Genomic DNA, 15,218 nt, shown 5'->3' with positions numbered 1-15,218 from the left:
CTGATCTTTCAATACATAGACACATTTTATATAACTATATTACTGGATGAAAAATCAAGTGCCATTTTTTCAAATTTCATCAGATTTGAGGCTGTCATTCTTAAGTTTATCACAATACTGCCTTTATTTTTTTATTTTTTTAAGGTCACATTTAAATTTTTGTTGTGCTTTTTATATTTATTAGAATCTTAAATATAATACTCGTTGACAAGACAAAAAGAAGATAATGTGCTTGTTTTCTCTGAAGAAATATTACTTTCAAAAAAGAAACAACTTTTGACATATGTAAAAGAATTTAATGAATGTATTTATTTGTAATAAGAACCAATATAGGTATAAAATACAGGTTTTATAAAAAAAAATTTAAAAATATTAATAATAAATTTAAAAAAAAACTATTCATCGAAAAGAAATTAGTTATTTTTTTTATTATTCTTTGGTTTTATTTATCATGAATAAGTAATAAATTATCATCTTTATAAAAAAAATTCTAACTACAGATTTTTATCGTTGAAACATATTTATAGAATAGCATACCAAGGAGGAAGCAAATAGTAAAGACTGAATACAAGTGTGACATTTTTTTAACTCACAATTTTGACACACGAGAAAATAGTTATAATGATACAAAATCAAACAGAAACTCACACAGCATTATATGTAAGGGTAGGGGTTTAATTCATAGGACAGTTAAATAATATCAAGTTGAAAAGAGGAGGAGGGGGGGGGGATTTAAACAAATATCTTTTTTTCTTAATCAATGACTAGTTAAATGAACTAATATGAAATAGTTGCGGTACAAAATGATGCTTTAAATAAAGCAATTTATGTCGATAAGTAATAAATTTAAAAAAAAATGCTTCTTGTCTTCGTAAAAAACTTTGAACAATTTATTATTGCTTTTTTTATTATCTTTTAGTAGTAGGTAAAACCACACAGACATGTGTTAGTTATTGTTTTTCTTTTGTTTTTGTCACAAGTCTCTTTTAAAAACAACAATTGAGCAGGGCTCGCAAGATTATACACTCTATATTAAGGACTCTTTAGATTGTGGTTGCCCGGAATGAAATGAACTTGCCCTTTTTTGTATGTAATGTGATTCATATGTGTCATAACTGATAACAGATATAACCTATGTGAGCAGGAGATATATTGTAAGCAAGTGGGTGCCTGGTTGCACACATAACACACAGAAGGACGCTGCGTTTTCCTTTCATCTTCAGCCAGGCAAGGTATCAAAGATATTTGCAGTTAGCCTGTGAGTCTAAAAAGTGAAAAAGAAAATACCCCCAGGACGTCGGGCTAGGGATTCTGCGAGCCCTGTAGATATATTCATAATACAAAATAAATTCAAATACACAAAATCACAGGTATAACAACATACAAAAACAAAAAACACACAACCAAACAATGAACAAGTTTCCATTATCACTCTAGTAACCATGCCATGGAAAAAGTTCTAAGTCTCAGAGAGTTGAAGAGATTCGTTTGTTTGACAATTGTATGCATGTGTAACGTCCTCAGGTGCGACCCGACATGACTTATCAGCTGCAGCGGCCGCTGCAGCAGCACGTAGTCTTGATCTGTGATGATTTCTTTTTTTCATGGATCCATAGTTAGATGTGACGGGGAATTGTAGTTCTGCATATAATAGTTTGTTGACACTTTCCACACTTTTACTAGGTGTTGTGGTTCGTGAAGAAGAGGCTGAAGAGGCTGATGTAGTTGTAGTGGAGTGGCGTTTCGTAGAGGATGTGTCGAGGTGATATCCGTTGGGAGAGTAGACTTGATAGTTAGGGTTCTCTGGCCAAATCTGTAAAGGCAATACAAAGTTTTTGTTAGGGAATGATTTAGATGGGGCTTGAAAATACAATAATTGAAACAACAACTCAAATATCAAAAGTGAAATACAGTACCATAAATACGATATGTAGTTAGTAAGATTTATGTCCTTTGATGAAGCTTTCGAGGAAAGTTAGTGGCTCTGTTAGTAGTAGGGAAAAAAAGAATAGAATTGTCTGTTAGTTTAAACCATTACCAAAATATTTTTACTTGACATTTTGTACAGAAAAAAGTTACATTTCTGCATCATCTGCCAGGGTTGGCTACTTTTAATCATTTATATCTGATTTTTTCAAATGAAATAAGAGGTGGCTCCCAATTTTAAAACAATAATTAAGTTTACAAAAATCAAGGAACTACAAGACCAATAGTTATTATTTACTTATCTCTAGTATTCAAATTCTCAGAGGTAAGGAGTTTCATGCATAATCACATTGTAAATTGTCTTCCTTGAGGTCCTAGGCTGCTCTCCGTTGGCCTTCTGGGACGATTCCCTCAGAGGAGTGGTGCTACTGCAATACTCTTCCCGGCTTGCGAGCTCATGGTGGCGACTAGGCCAATGTTTTTCTTCGCAATCAACAGTTAATTATTTTTTATACAACATTGCTCAAAGGAAAATTGTAAAAAAAAAAATACTTTATAACTCTCAAGATTTGTATAATAGGAATGAGTATATAATTAAAAGTTGACCAGCCATAAATTTGGTTTCTGTTTTTAAATGAACTCTCACTTTCTTTTGAAAAGAGAAGAAAAGTAGGATTTTTTTCACTTATCCGTAAGAGTGAGAACATAAATTTAACGTCTCACTACTCGAATGTTTGAAGTTTTGATTATTTGTCAAATTTTCCATGATACATTTTCGATGAGTTAATGTCATTTTTAGATAAATGTTTGATTTTAGTCAAGTTGATTTTTTTTATTGCAACTAAAATTGGAAGCCAACTTTTATTATTTATCTTTAAACCCATAAATAATGGGGCATTTGAATTCATTCAAATTAGTTTTTCCCATGTACAATGTCTAATGGATCTAAATCAGCTTATGTGGGAAAAAAATAATCAGATTTGCAGACTGGTATTTACTACAAGGCTAATAACTTCTTTGGGATAAGTTATTTGTATAATATTTAGCAGCCTTTTGTAGTAATTAATTAACTACAATTAATTATATTATTTTAACTAAATTAGCCAACCCTTTTTAAACTCTAACAAATCGATTTAAAAAAAAAAGATTAGTAAACGTTTTCAAATAATTAATTTATATACATGCAAAAAGATTAAATAAATTGAGCCCCTACATACGATAGTGTTAATACCCGTGACCAAGGGATTGAGAGAGAGAAATATATATATTTAGAGAGATATAGATTGTGAGAAAGAGATGGTGCGTGTTTGTTTGCTTGTATGAAAGAGGCTGTGATAATTTTTGGTTGTTGATTTGTTCATCCAAAAGAAGTTATATATAGACGTAGTTGTGGATTGAATCCGGAGAAATAATTAATTGGTTGGTTGATTGATTTGACAGAATATGATGTTGTGAGAATGTTGTGAATTAATGGCAGTTTTTTTAAAACATAGTTTATTGGTATTAATTAAAAAATATAGAAGATGACTTTTTTTTTTTAAACACATGTTGAAGGTGGGAGCTTGACCTTTGATGGAATCATCTCCGTTTTTACCTTATCATTTAAACCATGATTGTCAGATGGATTTTGGCCATTTTTGAGCTCTGTCGTTCGTGTTTTTACATTGTACATTCCGCCATTTGCTTTCTCTGGATCAAAACTACGATTTCTAGGGAAACAAATTTGAAAAAAAAGTTTTTATTCAATCAACTCAATTTTTAGGACTTTTTAAAAAACTTACGATGCATCAATTTTGTTTAACTTGGATGTATCTGCAAGATAGTAAAAGATAATATATTATTATAAAATATGCAACATTATGTTTTCTATATATTTTGTGTAGAAAAAAATAGATTTGTGAGTGATTTTAAACCCACTCATAGTGAACCTCCTATTTTATAACATGGTTAGTTAACTCCGAACACAAAATGTTTTTATTTACATGATAAATAGTTGTAGGATTACAATAGTTACGTGATTAAAGGTTTTTATGATTTTTCAAAACTATTCCACGTTTATGTAAATTAAAATTCTCAAAATACTTGAATAAAACTTGTCAGTATTTAATGAAGTTAAGGATATTTTATAAACAAATATACACAAAATTATCATTTTTTGCCTCCTGTTTTATACTCACATTAAAAGTAAGTAGAATTCAAGAAATCATTTGAATAAACAAATTAACAGCTTTTAAATAAAAGAATTCATAACTATATCTACTTATCCTTGATTAAAAACAATGTAGTATCATGATAAATAAAAAATTGTATATATTTTGATTAAATGTTTGAGTAGTATACTCAAATTGTATTGGCGAAGAAATTTAGCTTCCAATGAATAAGAAGCGTTTTTATAAATTTCAGGGTGTATAATATCCCGGTTCACTAACAGAGGGTTAAATAATTATGATTGATTTTTGTAAGAACAAGTGAGTTTTTATAAATATATATCATGCATTTATGTACAAAATAGTATTAGTTCTAAAACGCTTAATGTTGTATTTTGTGAAATATTATATAAAGAAATTCGGTGATTATTTTGTGTCTTTTGTGATTAAAAAAAAAAAAAAGCATTCCACACTCTTACCTTGTAGATATAAATTATATAGTTCAAATGTACTTGAAAGTTATTTTCCATGATATACCTCTATTTATTTTTGATTTTTTTAACCAATGATTAAGAAAATATGAAAAAATGGCTTTCACTCAAAAAAAAGAGTAAATAATACTGTTCTTCATACAAAAAATATTTATTCTTAACATATACATACTTATATAAATCTTGATATTTGTTCAACATACATAGAAATATGTCAGAAATTGTGTTTTTATTTTGTTTTTGTTTTTTAATAAAAAAGGGTTTCGCAAAAATCCATTTAAAATATATAAATTTACTATAACAAAACAATTTATAATAGTCAAACAATTTAATTTTTTTTTTAAATTCAAGGTTGCGCTTCTGGAGAAACGGAGTTCTTGGCACCACTAATGATTGGTTTATTCAATGAAGAGGAAGATGGGTTTGAGCAAGCTGTAAGATATATGTATGAGGGTCTCTCAGAGTCTTCAATTGAATTTGTGTGTCAAGTATCAAAAAATTACATAGAAAAATTGTTTTTGACAAGTAAAAATACGAAGAAAAGTTGTTGGTAAAAACAAACTTAATGAATAAAAAATTATCCATGAATCGGATAAATGATTGTATGACCAGCTGTAAGAAAAAAAGCGTTTTTTGTTTTATATATTACTGTAAATATATTAAAAGGTGTGAGATGGTAGGGCACGAACCACAGCTCAATGTTTCTGATATTTATCTTAATGTGTTGAATCTTGAACAAAAAATCAAGAAAATGAGATATGTCAAATATATTTTTTTCCTAATATTTCAGGTTTGTTTTTAAATTAGCTTAAGCCTTTGTATTTCAATGTTTAGGATAAGATGAGATACATAATAATGTTACCTTAAATTTAGAACCTTAATTTGATTTACGAGTCTTAATTTGGTCCTGATTTGGCCTTGCATGTTAAATATATTAATTAACCATACCATTACTTTATCGATAATTTGCAGAATCTTCAACGGATTAATCACAGTAACTTTTTTTAAATGACAATAATTCGTAGAAGAATACAAATGTAATTTAGATGCATTTTTTTAAGAAAAATAATTTTGGATTCTGTTTGTGTTGACTGGCCAAAAATAGAAAAATTGAATATGATTAAAAATATGAAAGTTGTTGGACTTATTTTGACTGAAAGATAGATTTGTATTCTCAAAAGGCAAAATATTTGATGAGCTAAAATGTATCTAAATAAAGTTACTTCGATTGTCAAATATGTCCATTTTAGGGACTCGAGTAAGATACTGACGATCTACGTAGTATATCAAGGGTAGGGAGGAAAAACGTAGACTGTTAAATAATGTGAATTTTCTCATACATATAGGAAAGTTTAATGATTATTTTTTGACATTCTGGTTCAAACTATCTTTTCTACATAAACGATAATAAACATTTCATCATGAAAACCTGATGAGTGTGCCAAAAGACAGCACATTTCAGATCTCCTAGATTCTGAAGTTAAAGTGGCGAGGATTTCATACATTTTGAAGTGCTCCAGGCGCCTGATTTTTAAGGTGATCAAGATACAGAATGATGGATAATATTTCTGAGGGAAGGGAGGGAGTTGACACACAATTTAAAGAAGGATCCGTAGTACCCGTTCAGCTTGGGGAAGATTATCAAGTAGAATCTCACCGAATCGATGAATCCCCTCGCCAACGACTTCTTTGTGGCTACTATGCCCATTAAGAGGGCAATTTGGGATTTCTCTCATACCCGAGGACCCCACAAACAAGTCCTGAAGGCCAGGACGCTCAAGAATCTACGTTTTTCTGCCCAACCCCGTACTTGAAGCATTTAGACCCTTCGCTGTCAAGAAAATCATTTCAGTTGGTCTACATAAATTTAATACTCGTAATTAGCCAAACTCATTAGTACTGTTTGAAGGTTCGTTACCCATACCATCCCACTCCTAATATCAAAGTATATTTTGTTAGATATCCACAAAAAATAATGAGTATACAAAACAAATCATGACGTACGGTTATATTTGTAAAAAACAAATATATATGAATAAATATGATAACATAGTAACATTTGCTGTTTTTATGACTCAATGTTTAATGATTCATAAGGTCGCATGGAGTGAAGTAATGTTCATTATTTGTATATGTGTATTAAGTATACAATATTTACAAGCAGATTGTATGAGAAAAACAACACGTTGAATCTATTCATGGAGTGTAAAAATAAATTCCAAAAAACATATTATCCATAAAAGACAAATGGAAAGATTTATTATATGACATGGCGCTATGTTGTCTAGTAAAAGTTTTTTCTAAATTTAAAGAAAAAGAAAGAAGATAAATGTATATGTATGTATACAGAGTTTCAATACTTTTGTATACAGGTACTGTGTTTTATAGCTCTCATTTAGAAGAGATAAGAAAAAGGCTTTTAATGATGGGATTTCAAATTTATAACCTAAATCATATGACTCAGTTCAATACAAAAGACTTTTTGCCCACCAGACAGAATAGATATATATATATCCTTCCTGTTATACTTCAAAAACTGAGTTTATGTTTATCTTTTTCTAAAAAAAAGTAGAAATAATTTTTCCAATATTCACATCATATTACAAGATTTAATTTTTTCCTCTTCAAAATATATATGAAATGTTCAGATTTTTATTCCAAGGCTTCGCCACTAATACCTTATATAATTTAGCATAATCCAGCAATTTTTTCACATCTGATAAGTATTTCAAAACATGCAAACTTTGAGTAAGGTACAGCCTCAAAATGTTAAGTATCCCTCAAATGTTCAACCCTCAAAAGAGAAAAGAAAAAACCCATAAAACAGGGGCGTCTGTAGGGGTTAGTTTGAAGCGGTTGTAGCCCCCTTCTCCCCAATTTCCAAAAAAAAAATTCTTCAATTTCTTTTCCCATAAATTCAATTCATCCAATTTTTGTACAAAAAAAATTTGAAAATTTAAAAACTTTTTCCAAAAAAAAATACACTTTCAAGTTTATTTACAAAAAAATTTATGTTTTAAGTTTCTTGTGAACAGTTATGGAACTTATAATTGTTTATGAAAAATTAATTTCTTGAGAATAGCTCTGGATTTTTGAATTTTTTGGAAAAAAAAAATCAATTTTGTGTGCATAAATATGAATTTTCTATACAGAAAATTTATTTATTTGAATAATTTTTTATTATTATTATATTTGTATTTGTCATAAAAAAAATCAAAAACCTAGTAGACCCCCGAAAAAATATAAAATCTCGTGTACCTTCAGCATATAATTTTTTATAAAAAAAATGATGGTATCTCTTTATACCATAACCTTACGCGTGCTTTTTTCCACTCGCCGGGAGTACTCCTTTTTTACATATTAAGCTACTTCCCCACATATTCCACATCCATAGTTTTCCCTAATAGAAAACTATTTAAAATAAACAAAGAGATGTAAGAGTTAAGCCGTTCTCAAATGACACATCTCTAATATATTTATATATATATATCATGTATTTCAACTTTTATCATTTCAAAGATAAATGGAAAAAATGAAGAGAACAAATCATTTGTTTACTTCTCCCTACGTCGTTCTCATTCAACAAGGGCTCAAATGGGGACATCAAAGAAGACAGTGGTTTTGATTAGCTATCTAATATGTAACAAAAAAACAATCAATAAAAAACAAACAAATAGATAACCTCTTAGTCTTTTTCTTTTAATAAATAGGAGTAACTTTTAAAATATCTGTTTAAATACAATTTAAACTTTTATTAGAGCGTTATTGCTTTATCGCATAACAAAGAAGATTTTTGGTGAAGTTGTAAAAAAAAAGTTTAATTTATACTTCTTTTGATTTGAATAATGCAATAATTTAATATTCTATTAGATAGTCAATATGTATTAGTGGTTTATTTTTTGATTTTAATTTTTTTTTTCAATAAAAATTGTTAAATATTTTGCCTTATTTTTTAATAACCACGTGATTAATTTGCTTATTAGTACATCTTAAAGTATGAACCAAATAATAAACTATATAGTTGTTCAAAATGAAATTTAGAAGAAGAAAAAAAAAGAAAACCTATGATTGTTGGTTAGTTGATAAAATAGAAATTTTACTTTTATAAAACTGGTTTATTTAACTGCATTTTTAATTTACTCAAAAATATTACAATTTTTTTCCACAAAAAAATAAATTAATAACTACTGTTCAGTTGGACAGAAATGTTTCAAAAACTCATTATTTTTTGTTAGTATGCCCTTAATGCCTAGTATATAATTCAATAACCGCAAGAACCATTTGTAAATATTGGCGAAATGTAGAGGTATCAATTTTAGTTTTTTGTTTTGCCTACACTGAATAAATCAGGTTTTTCTAGATTTGCTTGCTCTAATAAATTAGCCACAAATTCTTTTGTTAAAGAAACAAATAAAAATGACTAAATCTCCAATATTAGCTTTTGTGTCAATCCAAATAGCTTTTTACAATACAAAAAAAAAGGTGGCTTTTCACATGTGAATAAAAGGTTTAACAAACAGAGTCCAGATTAGTGGTTGTCATTTTCTGTCTTCTTTTTGATTTACATATTAAACATTGTAATTAATCCATCAATTTTTAGAAATATATATGTAATATGCAAAATGTCTTGAATAAATTTTCAAGCAGATCATTATATTTCTAAGATTGTTTTTAAAGGTAGGCAGACCACTCTCACTCACTATCTTCCCTGGAATAACCAGCTAAAAAATCACTAAATCAACTTTCTCGTAATTTATGAAAATGGAAGCTGGTGTGTATTGCCAGAGCAGGACAGAGTATTATTTATAAGTTTTTTCTATATCAGGTGTCTACTCCCAAAAATCAGCATTGAATTAGAGATAGAGTGTAAAAAAAATCATTTATAAGTCTACATGTAAGACTCAAATCAACGACTATATAAATAATATGATACTCATTTGATAAAATTTTGTACAAATTTAAAGTTCATACAATGTATTTATCTACCTATTTAATTATCAGTTTTATTCAATGAAACAAGTAAGGTCCTAATAAAAAATGCATTAATGCATACGTATATTAAAAAACTTTTTCTTGTTCTTTTTGAGATGATAATATTTTATTTAAATAAATATTATTTAATGGCAATTATTATCTCTAAAAAAGAAAAGAATGTATATACATTTTGAAGAGTGCATATTAATATATCCATATTCCAAAGTAAAATCCTTTGTGACACATTATATTACTTGTAGTAAACCCACTCAGTTACCCTAAATGCATTTTTATACAATATTAGTAATAGTAGTAGGACCTTAACCACATATATTACATACAGCCGAGTATTAATTACTTACCTTTAAAGCACATTTTATGACTCTTGTAGGCATAGAGTAAGATAATGACTAGAATGACAAAAACAACAAGAAGTGCAATCACGACACCTATAACAGATGCCATAGAGACAGGGTCTTTGACTGTGAGTGCCACTGCATAGCGATCTGTTCCATGTACGTTTTCCACATCAAGGAAATACCGTCGGGAGTCTGTAGGATTCACGGATTTGACAAGGAGTCGAGCAATATAACAATCGTCACGACTTGGATGCTCAATCATTTCTTCTGCCATGTAGCGGTCATGGAGTGCCTAAAATGTATAATTTAAGGGTAAGCAAACAATTGAACGCCTAATTATTAATAAGAATATTTGTAATGCGGTGTGAACAAAAAAATAATCATTCATAATCATGATCAATTCCAAACTAGTTTAACGTTACAAACTGCAAAAATTGCATATTCATAAAGTGTCAATGAAAGATTTTATGTCCAAATTTAATGAGATAGGTTAAGAAACCCAAAAAATGTTGGCTATAATTTAAAGTTTTTCTTTAATGAATAAGGATTTTTTTTTTGTCTTCATACGGCCTTTAAACTTTTTTAAAGTTATAAGCAATACATTCGTAGGACCATTAAGTGGAATTTGAATTTTTGAGGCCTTCATTTGGCTTTTAAAATGTCTTTCAAATAACTTTTTATTTTTTTATGATCAGTATTGCAAAATGGCAATAGTCCATTAGTTAAAGAATACAAATAAAACTTGAAAACATTTTATGAGAGAAATCTTCCTTTAGTGTTGATAAAAGTAGATATTATAATGAATTTACCTTTCCCGCCTCAACTCTCAAGGACCCCCAGTCCCATGTGGTACGACTAGGAACTGGATCTGAACATACTTCCATTTCCAATCGAACATCTCTACCACTAATGGCTTCAACCTCTTTAGCCACTGAGTAACGTAGAACTTGTGGAGCACCTGTTAATTCAAATAATAGGGTTTTTAAATGATTGATGTTGCAAAAAAAATATCACAAATTTTTTAAAAGAAAATATCAATAGTTGGGGACATCATTGTTATGAATATTATTATTATTTTTTTTTTTACAATATCGATATAATTTATGTCCATAGCATGTACCTATGACTATTTGAATTCCTCGAATCTACTTTATGTAGTATATATTTGTAAATCGATAAATCTTGTATATAATGTATTTATAAATGTTATTATATTTTGAAGGATGCCCTAGTTATGTCTATGTTACTATGAGCTTTAAAATCTAACTTAAAAACAACATCTTGGCTAAGAATGATCATCAATACGAACAAAATAGTGTATTTGATATAAATGACATTTGGTGTGAAAAAAAATGACAAAGCACACACAAAGGGGGCTCAAATCCTTTAAAAGACTTATACTCACAGCTATAATCTCATTCGCTTAAGAATTATTTTATAATTTCAAGGAATTACTAACATATATCTTCAGTTATATGACTATAATGAATTGATATGTTATTGTACAAAAGTAAAAATATTAGTATTTTGTGTCGGGTTTTAACAGGTATGCTTTTCATTTTTTTGAATAAAGTTATTTATGTATCTGGACAGGTTATGTAAAAAAGTTAAGTCTTTTCTATGGGATCGATCCAATAGATCAATTTAGTCTAGTTCCTTTTATCTAAAACTTTGATTGTGAAAGATTTCTATATGAACTATTTATGATGACGTTCACTCTGTTCTATGAAGTTATGTGCCGTAAGCTGAAGTTTGCTGCTAGAGTATTTTTTTGAGTTTCTCTATAAAACAAAGCAAACACAAAACAAAACAAAAAAACACTCAAGATTTCATGAGAAAACTCGTTACTTGCCTTAACACTATTTCCTCGCTAACAAAAACCCGTCGGTCAAAAAATCAAATTTTTAAAAAATGATTGACATCTCAACTTTTAGTTTAAGCTTAAGTTTTTGATCAAATTACTTGTAATACTTTTGTACAAGTACAATTTACTATTGTACAAGTTACTATTATAAGCATAATCAATTAGAAAAAGATGTTGTTATTTCATGATTAATATAAAGTATATCTCATTTAATTAGTGCTAAATTTATCTGATATCAAAATTGGATCTGAACAATTGACATAATTGTTCCTAACTCAAAAAATCACACTGAATTTTGTTGTCAGCTGTCGATTTTTTTTGTTATCAGTGTTCTGAAAGTTCATTGATTGAATTCAAAGTAGCTCTTGTTAAGCACTTATAAGTAATTCTGAACAATTATAGAATAATTAATCAACAATGGGGATAGATTGGCTAACTACCAACTCATTTCCGGCCTTTTTCCATGTTTTTATTGGGTTTTTTTTTGGAGAAAATGTTGCAACCTGCAATAAAGGTAGGAGATTATAAAATTCCCTTCCAATACTCTTTTTTTAATTCTTACTCCACTCAATTTAAAGAAAAGAAAGAAATGAGCTAGTATCTGTAGCTAATGAAATTACAGCGGTTCACAGTTTTGAACAATTAAATTTCAATTCTTGGTGTGAAATTTGACGCAATCAATCAAAATCTCCGTCCATATATAATTCAATATCATCAGATCGAAAAAAAATAATTAGCTTTGGAGCACAAATATTTATGCAAATATCTACCCAATTAATCCATTAATATAATGACTGTATTTGACGTATATTTAAGGCCTTGAAGTATGTGAGATTAATATGAAGGGGTTAATTCCTTAATTGTGCTGAATATTAGTTTCAAATGATCACTCAAATAAGGAATGATGGAGATGCCAAATTTTATTAAATGAATGTACGACACTGTATTTATTAAAGTATATAAATAGATATAGAAACTATACATTGAAAAGAAATAATATCTTTATTTTTTTGTTACTCAAAATGATTTTTTTTATAAAGCACAGCACATTTGGAGTGAATAACAAAATAACAAGTCTGTTCTTCACATTTTTTTTTTTTTTTATTTCCCCCAGAACAAAAACAATCTTTTAAAAAGACACTATTAAAATAGATAAACTAATTTTAAATGTATTAATGCAATCAACACTTTACTACAAAACGTATTTATTTCATGACTTATGCACGGTCATTGATTTATAAGTAAGTAAAATATTTACAAGAGTGTATTATATGTTCTTTTTACCTTTATTTCAAACTCAATTAATTGCTAATTGAGTCTTTAATAAAACTAAATCAATTTGAAACCTATGTTACTTTTTGAGGGGCTGAACAATATTTCTATGGTTTTTTATGGGCATTTATTACAGCTGAGTTTGACGTAGATACTAGTTTTATCATAATCTCTTTCAAACAGACAAGGTGCCTAAAGTTTGAAACGGGAGATGTGTGGCTAGACCATATTACTATACGTTATAGCTATCTTGTATTATTTTTTTTGGTTTTTATATTCTTCAATCCTATCTAGAAGTGAAGAAAATATGAGGTCAGATTACTTATTCCTAAATAAGTTGTCCAACTAAAAAATACAGACTATTTACATCACTACTGGTCCAAGAGTAATCATATGTTACAGTCAATATTGGTAAATAAAGCTGTTTTTTCATAAAATATCCATTTTAATGTGACAAAATACATGGTGGAAGTATTTTTCATTTTCTAATAAAGGGTTTTTACTGAGGGTTAATATATATTTAAATGGAACAAATATATTTCTTTCGTCCTTTTTTACTTAACGAGAGATGTAACCTCTAATAAAACTGCATCAAAATTAGTTAAATATACCTAAATTTCATTTAAAATAATAATTATTATTAACATTAATGAAGCAAAAAAATTAAATATTCATATATATTTTGGATTACCTCTCACTTCCATGCGAATCGGCTCACTCTGTGCAACTTTTTTCTGATTTCCAATAAATGAAATGGCCTCACAAACATATTCTCCTTGATGGTCATATGTAGTATCATCAATTATAAGACTCTCTTCATATCCACGCTTAATAACTTGATTTGTTGCAGGGAGTTTTTGTAACCATTGGTACTTGGGCTCAGGATTTCCTTCAGCAGTGCATGAGAGGACTGAGCGATTGTGTACTCCCACAGTGATGCCTTCTGAAGGATTCATTTGGAGAATTTTGGGAGGATCTGAAAGAAAAATAATAGTCAATTAATTTGTTCTATAATTACTACACAATTTCCACAATTGTTTTATTTTTAATTTTTGGAGGGCAGGTCCTTATGAACGTCCATCCTTCGTAAAATGTTTCACATAGATAAATAATATTACCAACAAATGCTAGCTGTTAATTATAAAAGTACTGTGCTAGCATGCAAGACAATATGAGTGGCATTCCTCTGCTCTCTACTTGCTTCACACCAACGAAATATTTTTTAAGTATATATATTATACTTTTAATTTTATTTAATGCACATATTTCTAGTGGTGACGTTCCTTAAGATTGTGGGCCCTTTGAACGTTCACTACTGGAACTGATTTAAAAAAAGAAAAAGAAATACAGTTTCGTAACGCATCAAGCACCGTAATTTTTAGAACTGAACTGGATCAGATCGAGGCGGAACTGGATAGGACTGCAGACTAAAATAAAGACTGACACAGCACTGATCATTAAGACTCCTCACCCATTGCATTTTCTACTATTTTTTTGAATGATAATAATTATTCGTCTTATACATCAAAAGGAAATTCAATAAACAACTCTTTAAAAAAATTGCAAGCTGTACTCAACATGTAATATCTATGTGTATTGAATTCTTGCGAGCACTTTATTGATCATTAAACTCTTGGGAAAACTACTAATCGAAAAAATAAGAAAATGTATTATTTGGTAATGTTTATACTCGTATTATATATCTTATATATATAACAGATACATTACATAATTTATGTCTTGATTAATGTCTGTAAAGTGTGTGTATTTGTTTGAGAAATAAGGGGGGAAAAGGATATTTAAGAATGGGTGTGACGCTCAATTATGGACATGTACTAACAAATGAGAAATATTTTTTATTAGTAAAAAGTGACAATCTATTCCAACTTTTAATGATAAATATAAAGCATTTTCAAATGATCTCATCAATCTTATGAAAGTACGCCATTTTGTTAAATGCAACAATCACTAAATAGTTAATCAAACGTTAAATGACTACACTTTAAATTTTCAAAACTTTTTATCATAAAAATGGAAATCATTTAAATACTCTTCAATGTAAGACAGTATGCGGAAAGTTTTTAAATTGAATTTTTGTACAAATTTATATTACATTCTAGTAATAATTTGATTTGAAAGACATTTTGACCATACATACGAACCCCTTGAGGTTGGTTCGGGCTGA

The 15,218-nt window shown here is 28.7% G+C and overlaps 1 protein-coding gene across 5 annotated transcripts in view; it reads right to left on the bottom strand.

Annotated features, from left to right (window-relative positions):
- Positions 1-280: 280 nt before the first annotated feature.
- The window catches only part of LOC121130510 (synaptogenesis protein syg-1), a 149,417-nt gene continuing 134,479 nt past the window's right edge, over positions 281-15,218 (bottom strand). The window contains exons 5-11 of one of the 5 annotated variants that reach the window (XR_011783806.1): positions 13,725-14,009; positions 10,707-10,855; positions 9,901-10,189; positions 3,708-3,738; positions 3,140-3,635; positions 1,917-1,984; positions 281-1,813 (exon numbers count right to left, since the gene is read on the bottom strand). Coding sequence is in view for 2 of the 5 variants with exons in the window: in XM_040726246.2 (XP_040582180.2) it covers positions 1,460-1,813; positions 3,521-3,635; positions 3,708-3,738; positions 9,901-10,189; positions 10,707-10,855; positions 13,725-14,009 (1,223 nt within the window). In the remaining 3 variants the exon portion in view is untranslated. Of the gene's footprint in view, positions 1,814-1,916; positions 1,985-3,139; positions 3,636-3,707; positions 3,739-4,699; positions 4,997-9,900; positions 10,190-10,706; positions 10,856-13,724; positions 14,010-15,218 lie in introns of those variants that run through there. The other 4 variants (XR_011783805.1, XM_040726246.2, XR_011783807.1 and 1 more) reach the window with 4 other exon arrangements.

This window comes from Lepeophtheirus salmonis, chromosome Z (genome assembly GCF_016086655.4).
Source record: "Lepeophtheirus salmonis chromosome Z, UVic_Lsal_1.4, whole genome shotgun sequence".
Lineage (NCBI taxonomy): Eukaryota > Metazoa > Arthropoda > Copepoda > Siphonostomatoida > Caligidae > Lepeophtheirus > Lepeophtheirus salmonis.
Note: the sequence above shows the minus strand (reverse complement) of the source record. Positions and strands in the feature narration are given on the sequence as shown.